The sequence below is a fragment of the Odocoileus virginianus genome, chromosome 8 (assembly GCF_023699985.2).
Source record: "Odocoileus virginianus isolate 20LAN1187 ecotype Illinois chromosome 8, Ovbor_1.2, whole genome shotgun sequence".
In the NCBI taxonomy this organism is placed as follows: Eukaryota; Metazoa; Chordata; class Mammalia; order Artiodactyla; family Cervidae; genus Odocoileus; species Odocoileus virginianus.
Genome location: NC_069681.1, coordinates 22,037,197 through 22,049,342, shown reverse-complemented (window position 1 = coordinate 22,049,342; position 12,146 = coordinate 22,037,197). Strand labels below are relative to the sequence as shown.

At 40.6% G+C, this 12,146-nt stretch overlaps 1 protein-coding gene across 1 annotated transcript in view; it reads left to right on the top strand.

The window, feature by feature from the left end:
- The window catches only part of FREM2 (FRAS1 related extracellular matrix 2), a 157,956-nt gene that overhangs the window by 84,498 nt on the left and 61,312 nt on the right, over positions 1–12,146 (top strand). Inside the window, exons 5-6 of the mRNA XM_070471311.1 lie at positions 1,961–2,086; positions 3,211–3,462. Of these exons, the coding sequence (XP_070327412.1) occupies positions 1,961–2,086; positions 3,211–3,462 (378 nt within the window). The remainder of the gene's footprint in view (positions 1–1,960; positions 2,087–3,210; positions 3,463–12,146) is intronic.

Here is a 12,146-nt window from a genome sequence, read left to right as displayed (position 1 = left end):
ATCAACGTTTGATAAATGAATAATTAGTTGTGAAAGCTTATATCCACAGCTTTTTTTAATGGTGCCCTTTTTTAAACTTGTATACTGGAGTCCCAGGAGAAAACAAAAGGCACATTCAGAATTAGCAATTTTAAAATACTTGAATAAAAAGACTATTTGCAAAGGTGAGGGCGAGAATTGGGAAACCACCAGGGCTTCTCAGGTGGCACTGGTGGTAAAGAATCTTTGCCAATGCAGGAGATGCAAGAGACATGGGTTCAATCCCTGGGTCAGGAAGATCCCCTGGAGAAGGAACTAGCAACCTACTCTAGTATTCTTGTCTGGGAAATCCCCTGGACAGAAGAGCCTGGCAACTATAGTCCATGGGGTCACAAAGAATTGGACCTGACTGAGTACATGACGGATAGACAGTTTTACATTGAACTGTAATTTTTAACAACTTCATTATGCCATTTTTACTATTTACTGTACCTCTCCTCTACTTTACAAAATGAATCATTGAGACTTACAGTATTGTATAAATATAATGTTGTATACTCAGTATTATGGTTATTCCTCTAGGAGAGGAAGGAAATGACAGATGTGTTCCTTATGGTCAATACATAGATTTATCAATTCTACAAAGACTGCTATTTAGGAAACAGCAAACAAAATCACCAGATGTCAAACAATGCATAATTATACTTTTAATCATTAATCATTTAGAAGGGACACGTGGGGTTAAAAAAAATAATAGAATGGACATTACAAGATCTGAATTTTAATCTGAACTTGATCAGTAAGAGTTCTTGACAAGTAATTTCAACTCTGTGGGTCTAAGTTCCCTCATCAAAGTGAGAGGTGAGACAAGAGTACTTCTACGGTCTCTTCTACATCTAAAAACCAAACTGCTCCGTTGGAAGATGGTGATCTTCACCAAGAGAATGAGGTTGGATTTAAAGGAAGTGTGTCAGCAGCACTCACTAATTGAGGAGAAAGCAGTTACTGGAGTTAAAAGCAATGTTGTGTTCTATTTCTGGGTTAAGAATGCACTGGTCTCGAGCCTACAGGCATTATAGCTGTTTCTTCTCCCCTCTCTTCCCTCCTTCCCCTCACACTGTTCTCTTCTGAAAGAGTATGTGAGGAGGGGAGAGGGAGGGGCGGGGTGCCTATATACAATGGAATATTACTCAGCCATAAAAAGGAATGAAATTGGGTCATCTGCAGAGACACGGAGACTGTCATACAGAGGAAGAAAGAGACAAGCAAATATGGTATATCAACGAATATATGTGGAAGCTAGAAAATGGTAAAGATGGTCTTATTTGCAAAGCAGAAATAGAGACAGAAATGTAGATATGGAGGGGCATGCAGGGAGGGTGGGGCGGGGAGGGTTGATGATGAATTGGGAGGTTTGGATTGACATATATACACTGCTGTGTATAAAATAGGTAACTAGTGAGAACCGACTGTATAGCACAGTGCTCTGTGTTGAGCAAAATGGGAAGGAAATTTTTTTTTAAAAATGAGATGTATGTGCACATATGGCTGATTCGCTTTACTGTGCAGCCGAAGTTGACAGCGGCCCAGCCTAACTATACCCCAATTTAAAAAAAAACTAAATAAGCCATAAGTATACATATATCCCCTTCTTCTTGAGCCTTCTTCCCGCCTCCCCCTGTCCTACCCATCTAGGTCATCGCAGATCTCCAGGCTAACAATTATGATAATGATGATAAAGAAGGGGAAGAGCGCAGGAGGGTAACAATGAACCAAAATCATAATGATATTAAGAAGAAGAGTAAATAAAACTGAGATGTATAACAAATAAGTAAATAAAATTGAGATCATACATGAATGAAAATTTAAAAATAAAAGAATATGCAAGGGGAAATGATCAGTCACAAGAGCAGTTTTGATTTGCACAAGATTGTTTCACATATAAGAAGCTCAGCCAAAAACAATTGTATTTTCTCCTTAGAATCAACTGTGTTCATCCCCCAGTCTGAATACTCCATCGAAGAGGATGTTGGTGAACTGTTCATTCCCATCAGGAGAAGTGGAGACGTGAGCCAGGAGTTGATGGTGATCTGTTATACACGGCAAGGTAGCTCAATTTGCAAATGAAATAAAATGTCCCCGCAAAGATATATATAAGCCTCTTAACATGTCGGAGCTATAACGTTAAACCATGAGGGTTATACTTTATTAGTACAATTTTCAAAAAGAAAAAAATTGCATGCAAACATCCTCCTTCACTATGGCAACTTTGAGGGTCTGGAAGGATTCTGCTGCTTATTGAAAACATTTCTGATTTACTTGGTTTACTTACTCTAATAATCAAGGCCTTTGGGACTGCAGGAAATTGAAGTTCCCCTTCCCCACTCAAGCCTGCTCAAGTAGAAGGAGGTTACTGTTAAAAACAACAACCAAAAAAAGAGGCAAGGAAATGCATACCCAAGGAAAACTAATTTTAAACTAGTTTGAGACTCATTGCAACCAAGTATAAAAACACTTGTCTTGCTCATTGAGTCAGCTTGCTCTGAAAGGTGATTTTATGTAACAAAATTTAGATTAATACATAATATCATTAGTATTCTAAACACCTTTCTAGGAAACAGGTACATTTTTTCTAAGCATATAAAAGAAAAGGTCATAGATGCAGTTAACACCTTGGCAGACTCTCATTAAAATTTTCATTAATGTATATGACTTTAAAGTCAGTAAATTATGGTGGTCAAAATGCAAATTTCAGGATCAATCTTGAGCTCTGGGTACCAGAGCAAGTGGTTTGACTTCTATAAACCTCGGTTACCAAACATGTAAAACCCAATAGACTGGTTAAGAGTAATAAGGAGGCAATGCATGGAAATCACTTGGCACTTTGCCTGCACACCGTAAGCATTTGAAGAATAGGAGCTATTATATTACATTATATTATATTATATTATATTATATTATATTATATTATATTATATTATTGTGTTGCTTTAAAAAGACCACTGGCATGAAGTAGAGGAGAAAACACTTGAAATGTAATATTTGTCATATGTTGGAGACCATTATGAAAATGAGTCATGATGCTAGAACAGTATGGAGGCGCTATTGTGATTTCCAGGAGTGTTCATAGATATGATGGACCATGAAAATGCTACAGATGAAAATAATCGTTTCTGGAAATACCCTTGTAGTATGTTTTATAAGCCCCTTTTGGATCCTCCCTGCCTCCAGGAACGGCAAGAGGAACCGTGCCTACGTCTGTGCTCTCCTATTCTGATTACATATCCCGGCCCGAGGACCACACCAGTGTTATCCGCTTTGACAAAGATGAGCGGGAGAGGATGTGTAGGGTCGTTATAATTGATGACTCCTTGTATGAAGAGGAGGAAACATTCCACGTTCTCCTGAGCATGCCGATGGGTGGGAGAATTGGATCAGAGTTCCCAGGGACTCAGGTTACAATCAAACCCGACAAAGACGATGGTAAGTACTAATTTACCTAAAAATTATTTCTCCTACCGGGCAGACCAGCCCTCTAAACCTTCTAGAGACAAAGCCCTCTAAACAGAACGAGTGAGAGTGTAAACGAATTTTCATGTGCACATTTGTCTTATGCTTGACTTTATAGTGTGATTAAGTCTCTAGGCTGGCTGCATCAATCCATTGTCTTTCTTGATTCACTGCTTTAGAAGGGTAAAGTCACACCTTTGTGTGTTTTCTCCTTTGTACAGTTTCTTTGACAATGCCATGTCCCGTTAAGTGATTAAACTTTAAAAATTTCATGGCAAAGAATCAAAGCAGTCTTAGTAAATGATTTGTTATTTTGTTTGTTTTGCTTTGATTGTAAAAGTTTCTTTTTTGTAACTTGAATCTCTGTGTTTGAACTTGTTTAACCAAGAAACTAGCAGACGATTCTATTAAATGAAGAACTAGGAAGGTGATACGTATATGGGAAATTAAGTCCAACAGGCTTCCAAAAAGGAGGAGAGTTTATTCTGACTCTTCTTCATGAGGGAAACCTAAATACCATAAAATAATCCTTCTCCCAGGCTTCCCTGGTAGCTCAGATGATAAAGAATCCACCTGCAATACAAGAGACCCAGGTTCGATCCTTGGGATGGGAAGACACCCTGGAGAAGGGAATGACAACCCACTTCACTCTTCTTGCCTGGAGAATCCCGTGGATACAGGAACCTGACCGGCTACAGTCCATGAGGTCACAAAGAGTTGGACATGACTGAGCGACTAACACACACACACACATTTGTTCATTCAGTTCAGTTCAATCACTCAGTCATGTCTGACTCTTTGTGACCCCATGGACTGTAGCCTACCAGGCTCTTCCATCCATGGGGTTTTCCAGGTAATAGTACTGGAGTGGGTTGCCATTTCCTTCTCCAGGGGATCTTCCCGACCCAGGGATCAAACCCAGGTCTCCTACATTCTAGACAGATGCTTTACCATTTGAGCCACCAGGAAAGTCCAGTTTGTTCATTAGGAAGAGTATATTAAGTCAGTGCTAGCAATATTTCACTAATCTTTGCTGTCAATCTTTGGAAATTAATTAAGGAACATTTCAGCTGACTCCATTTTCTGCTTTTGTGTGCCAACCCGCAGGGGTTTTAGCTATAGTGGCTGGCTTCCTCGACCACCCTGGAGAAATTATCACGCTGGTAGATATAAACTAGAGACATGTAAAAGGTAGAACGATGCACCCCGTGGTAAATGTAACTCAAGTGAGTGCCATTCAAAAGCTTACTGACATTAGAAAAGCTTTCTCAACAGCAGGTGTACCATAGAGAAGAAAATATTTCTAGTGCTAGAAAAATACATCATGGCATGGTGTGTGAGTGAGATATGGTTTATTCGTTGTACTGAACTGACAGGCCTGGCCACCATCCTTTTTATTCTTGAATACTATTATTTGCATTTGGGTAAACTCCAGTTAAGTAAGGGCTTCCCTTGTGGCTCAGCTGATCCACCTGCAATGCAGGAGACCTGGGTTGGGAAGATTCCCTGGAGAAGGGAAAGGCTACCCACTCCAGTATTCTGGACTGGAGAATTCCATGGACTGTATAGTCCATGTAGTCGCAAAGAGTTGGACACGACTGAGCAACTTTCACCTTCACCTCAGCAGTTAAATAATGCCAGGTCGATATGCAAGGAATGGCCAAACTCAGTTAAACTAAAAGCTTGATCAAGTGACATTCTGTACTTCATCTTAGCCAAAAGGCTGAGAAATGATGACAAAGTTACATTCTGTATTTAGTATGCTTGAGTTAGAACAATATTAAAAACCAAGAAATGGAAAAATGAGTTTCTAACTGCTCAGAATATTAATGCATTGAAGCCATTAACAGATTGCTTAATATAGTTGATAATGCTAAGGATTCAGTGAAAGCTAATGGATGTTTAATGAGGTTCTAGCCTGTGGGAGGCATTGCAAGAATGCGCTGAATAGTAAAGATTATACACTTTTTCCACATGGAAAGAATACTAGTTTAATGATGTAGGTATTACACTCTTTGAAAACAAAAATAAGATAAAGGAAAACATATATGAAATGTCTTGCCTTTTAAAAAAATATTTAATCTCACATACTACAAACACAGCCAATATTTATTGTATACTTACTAAGTGTAATGTGTGGGGACTATAGAGACATTTAATAAGGAGGCCAAGATCTCACAAAGCTTAAAATCTGTCTGGGGAAAAAAACCTAAGTACATAAAAAGTTAAAGGGGAATAATTTATAAATGATCATTTGGAACTGTAAAATGGAGACAGAAGATGCAGCTCAGTTCAGTTCAGTTGCTCAGTCGTGTCCGACTCTTTGCAATCCCATGGACTGCAGCATGCCAAGCTTTCTTGTCCTTCACCATCTCCCGGAGCTTGCTCAAACTCATGTCAGTGATGCCATACAACCATCTCATCCTCTGTGGTCTCCTTCTCCTCCTGTCTTCAATCATTCCCACCATTGGGGTCTTTTCTTTTTTGGGGGGGGAGTCTTTTCTAATGAGTCAACTCTTTGCATCAGGTAGCCAAAGTACTAGAGAAGGGAACGGCAAGAAAACTGAGCAAATGTACAAAATGAAGTACCTTATTGTAGTTCTCAGATAATAAATACACCTTTAGACCTTTAAAACAAACTGGTTTTAAGTGTTGCCTGTTTTTAAAATAACTAAAAACTAAAATATTCGGGTCTGCTTCCCTCATTTTGTACCTCCTTTGGGTTAAACATGAACCATATTATGATAAAGGGTCACTTCATAACATTTTTTCAAATTGTAACAGTTTCAGGAGAGGAGTTGTGCAATTACAGGATCAATTTATTTTTGACAAACTCATGAGTGGGAGAGGGCAAAAAGAAAAAGAGTGTTTGTGGATGTGAATGAGTGAGTCATTCCCTAACTATGATTTAGGAGGGTCCAGAGAAGGGAGACTTTCCAGGCTTGATGATGGGAGGACCCACAGGGTCCCCAACCCCAGTCCTCTCTTCTTAATTCTGGACCTGGCTGGACACAGAGCCTAGAAGGCCAGCTATTTATTGGGAACAGCTCCACAGGGGCTGGGGTGCAGGGACAGGTATTAAAATAAAGGCAAGCGAGCAAGGGTCTGAGGCTGCTGGGATGGGTTCGTTAGCAATGGGGGTACCTTTGACTCCACTTGGTATGGTCGTCGGCTCTAAAGGACCTCGCTACAATGCTGTTGGGAACTAGTCTTTTTGAAACTGTTGATACAGTGTACTGCTCACAGCAGGGAAGGCATTCAGAGCTTTGTTTCTCTGCATACACGCGAACTTGGCAAGCAGCCACTTGAATCTCTTCTGCCAGTCGCATGAAAACATTCACCGCTATTACCAGAAAAGGCAAAAGCTCCAGAGTTCTCTATGAGAACAGCTCACCATTTTCTATAATTTACACTGAAGAATGACCTTATGGCTCCCAAGAAAGTGAGCACAGGGAACTGTGCCAGGGCATGGGGATGGTTCACCCAGAAGTAAGCTCTCAAATTCATGGAGTGTAAGCTAACAGCTATGTTGTCTTCTAGAGTGATTCTAAGATATTAAGGCTGCAATATTGAATAGGATCGTACTTTTGCAGTGTTAAGCCAACTCATATCTTTGTTTTTCAGGTCTCCATAGATAGCATATATGTTATATAATAATAACTATAAAAAGGATACTGGAGTGGGTTGCCATTTCCTTCTCTAGGACATCTTCCCAACCCAGGGACCAACCCATGTCTCCTGCATTGACATTGTGGATTCTTTACTACTGAGCCACCTGGGAAGCCCAGTAACTATAATATATAGTCATTAATAGGGGCTTTCCGGGTGGCACTAGTGGTAAAGAACCCACGTGCCAATGAGAGACGTGGGTTACATCCCTGGGTCGGGAAGATCCCCTGGACAAGGGCATGGCAACCCACCCCAGTATTCTTGTCTGGAGAATCCACATGGACAGAGGAGCCTGGCCTACAGTCCAGGGGGGAGCAGAGTGTCGGACATGACTGAAGCGACTTAGCTTGCATATATAGTCATATATATAGTCATATATAACTATTGTATATGATAGCAGTAGCTTAGATGTGCTCAGCCTTTTACTTGAATGATTTCCTTTAATACAGAGACACACAGACTATGAGCATGGTTCTGTTATACTCAGTTTTATTATCTTTGAGTGGCTAGGTAACCTGCTCAGGGTCAAATAGTGGAGAAGAATTTGCCAGGCTGACCACAGAGTCCAAGGCACCAATCGGTATGTTGCCCACATCATAGTGTACTGGCAGCATGTATACTTAACAGATATTATATTTTGCATATTTTACACTGTAATATTCAAAAATAGCATGAGGCATCCTAGTAGAGATGAAACAAGCTGTATACTTTTCTATGCATGCAGCACTTGATGATCCTAGAATACTTCACATGTCAGCAGTTACAGATATTAGGCTAACTTGTGCATGAATTATTTTGTTTCACCTTTATCAATTAAAATTCCTCCAGGATCATTAGGAGAACATATGAGTGGAGTCTGGCAGTTCAATTGCACAAAGTAAAGCATTGCTTTTCCACATCGTTTAGCAAAGTGCCCAGTGGAAGGTTTTCCCACCTGAAGGACTGGATTTGAACTGTCTTGTCAAGATCTTATGGATAAATGGCATCTTGTGTTTGTTTTGTCTTTTGCTTGGTAATACTATCTGCCTCACTCCCATCTTTTCCACATGGGAGAGAGAATGCTGGTTATGTAATACCATCTTGTAGACATCGAAGGATAAATATTGCTGATTTATTATCAGTAAATCCCTGGAAGCAGGTCACTGAAAACATTAGAAACCTCAAGATCTCAGTCACAGGTGAGCTCCATGTTAGTGCTAAAAATCACAGAAATGTGAGAAGCAACTTCTCAGATCCTAGACTTCAGATTTTAATAAGCCCAATTTCAATAAGCTTGAAATTATTATTAAAAGAGATATTACAATTAAAAAACAACAAACTTCACTAGAGATCGAACCATTAGAAAAGATCTCTTAGTAAATGTTAGTGTCAGCATCAGAAACTCCAAATTATTCACCAGCAACAGAGGTTTAATGTATCCTTTTGTCTAAATCATAAAACACAAAGAAAATGTTGATAAGCTGAAGGTACAGCTTAGCTGAAAACAGAACTTTTAAAGCCTGACCTGCATGCTCCATGATGTAAAGAGAGATGAGAATCTATGAAATACTACAGTGAAATCACAGAGATCTGAGTGTTTATTTAGTTAAGTCCAGACAGTGCACATATATGTACCTGTGGTCTGTTGAAAATATATGCTTCATAAAATCCATTACTAGGTAGACAACAGCATCTCTTTAACTGTTTTAGAATGAAAAGTTTAAAAAGCATTTTGGAATTTACGTACTGTTTTCTGAGACCTTTGGTTAAGCAATTGGTCATTGTAGAAATGTGACACTTGTTAGTTTGGTTTTCTACGACACTTGTCACTAAGTGAAGGAAGATCTCAGATTAGAAGTCGGGAAGGGCCACCATGTTCTCTGGATATCTTCCTTGCTCTGCACAGGTAGATGTTACCTTTCACAGGAGGCTGATGAATTTTATGATTTCCCTAAGAAGCAGGTCTTCATCCTGCCTTACTGAACCGGACGTTTGAATCTCTTCTCTCCCTTTATTTCTAGTTTATCAGTCATATACATACCTTTTTTTTCGTCATTGGCCTTTTAAATCTTCCTTCAAACAATGTTAAGAAACTTGCTACTGACCTCAAGAGATACAAAATTATCCAGTAAAGAATACAAGTAATATCATTTGATAAAACTAGTGAGCTGCATCGTGCTACAAAGAATCACAATAATAATGTATGCTAGGATTATAAAGTGTAGCTAAAACTGAAAAAGCGTCTTTTCTTTGGGCCATTTGTAGCAATTCGAAGCACTTAAAATTATGGATAAAACTTTCCCCTTCACACTTCTAGAAACATAAAGCATCACTTCATCCTTTTCCTAAGAAACAGGTCTTCATTCTGATGTAGTGAGACAGATGACTGAAATAACATATATTCAGACATTTGCTTATTTGAAATGTTTTCTGAGCATCTCTAATGCCCCAGATGCTGTGCTGGAGTGAAAGAGAGAAAGGATTTGTCCTGCCTTCAGTCACTCTCTCTATATATATATAGATAGATATGTATATGTATGTATATATATACATCAACACCGCATAACACTTAGTAGCACCTTTCCTGAGTAGCCTGCAGCCCTGAAGGCACCAGGGACGCCGTGATGAACAAGACAGGCCCAATCTATAGAGGATTTCCTCAAGAAAATAGGCAAAGAAATACAAGATAGCCACTGATAAAACCAGGCTCCACATGCAGTGGTGCTTTCAAAACAGTAGAGTGCTGCCTGAGGTTCCGGAAAAGCCACACCAAGAGTCAGGAAGACTGAGTCATGGGAGTTGGCAGCCCAGAAACTGACGTGCATTGTCACACATCCCCTCGGGCTGTGACAGTCTCATCACCGTGTAGACCACTACAGTGTCTGGATGAGCCAAATCACAGAACAGGTCAGCAGCCATGGAGTTAATAAACTCAGTCCTGGGGAAAGAAATCAAACGACTGGTAGAGCTTTACCAGTCAGTACTTAAAAGTCAGAAGAGTCAGAATATTGACACTGCGAGAGAAGGATAGCTTTCTCTTTACACTTCATAGGGCTGAAATGTATCTCAGCTTCCATTTCCCTGAGGGTGTTTCAGTCTGCTTTACAATCTCAGGGAGAGGATGCAACGAAGCTGGAACTCTGTGGTCAGAATGCCAACAAGAAACCCGATCTTCTTTTGCTGTCATTGTTTGAGAATCACGCTTATTCAGAAGGGTGATTTTTCAGGATTGCACCCACCTCCAGGGAAAGCTTTAAAAAGCTTCGCATTCTTAGTCCTGCAAGGTGATCCACTAAGCACAGAAGAAAATTGTAGAGAGGATAGATGCCAATTTCACACTTTGTGGACCTGTGGTGTGTGGTCCCTAGCTCAGTAAACTGGTAAAATACTATCTGCACTACACAATGGGCTTCCCCGGTGGCTCAGTGGTCAAGAATCCACTTGCCGATGCAAGGAGCCACAGGAGATGTGTGTTTGGTCGGGAAGATCCCCTGGAGAAGGAAATGACCACCCACTCCAGTGTCTTGCCTGGAGAACCCCATGGACAAAGGAGCCTTGCTGACTACAGTCCACTGGGTCACAAGAGTCTGACATGACTGAAGTGACTTAGCGTGCAAGCATGCACACTACCCAACAGCGTTGAAAGACGTACTGAGATTTGAACCCACTTTCCAAGGGGTCATTATGCTCCCAACGCATCTAGCTTGCTTGCCTTAACTGACACTGGTCCAGAACATATAAAGTTCTTTAAAATGTCAGCACATCTTAACAGCTCTATGTACCAAACTTACTTCAATGTACTGAGAGGACAAATAAACTATTAGCAGGAGAGGTTTGATTAATTCTCTGAGGACAACTTCATTACCGTCTTCAAAACATGATATCCCTCGACATTTCTGTGAAGAGAGAAACTCCATTAAACTCTTGTGTTATCATTGTGGGGGACCCGATAATCAAGTTATGTGAGGGGTCTGTTTCTTATTTTTCTCTTGAAACAAGGAAAGTAATATAGGCATATAAGTCACCATGGCCCTAGCACCTTAGCTTCTGAAAGAAATCAATGCAAATCAAGGGAAAAAATAGAGAACAGTAGTCGTTGCTCTAACCTGGTTTTCCTCCTATATTCTTTTTTTTTTTTTTTTTTTTATTATTTATTTATTTGGCTGCACCAAGTCTTAGTCGCTGCATGCGGGTTCTTTAGTTGCTGCCATGTGGGATCCAGCTCCCTGACCAGGGATTGAAATTGGGACGCTGCATGAGGAATGTGGACTCTTAGCCACTGGACCACCAGGGAAGTCCCTCCTCCCGAATTTTTAATCTTGGTGACTAGTTCTACTATGACTAGACTTTTATCTTCCACTCTCCACCCCAAATCCTTCCACTCTCCACCCCAAATCCTTGATTCTGTTTCCTTTATACCTCCAAATGTGATATGTTTACTGTCTTTTTCACCCATCAGAACTGCTACCATCTTGTGCTAGCCAGCTTCACGTGCTTGCCAAGTCACTTCAGTCTTGTCCGAATCTTTGTGACCCCATGGATTGTAGCCTGTCAAGCCCCTCTGTCCATGGATTTCTCCAGGCAAGAATACTGAAGTAGGTCCCCATGCCCTCCTCCAGTGGATCTTCCCAACTCTGGGATTGAACCTGCGACTCCTGCATTGCAGGCGGATTCTTTACTGCTGAGCCACTGGGGAAGCACCCAGCCAGGTCCGATATCTGTATGGCCTCCATTCCTGAGATTGCTAACTAGTCCCTCTGCTTCCAGTTTGCCCACCTGCCATGGGCATCCATCCTCCAGACCCCTTACATGCATATTTCATCACATCTCTCCCCTTCTTGAAACTGAACCCACTTGTCATGTGATAACTTCTAGGGTAAGCTTCCAACCCCTTGGCATAGCACACGTGACCTGCTATTGCCTTCTGTTTTATTTATATTTATTTGACTGCACTGGGTCTTAGTTGTAGCATGTGGGATCTAGTTCCCTGACCAGGGATTGAACCTGGG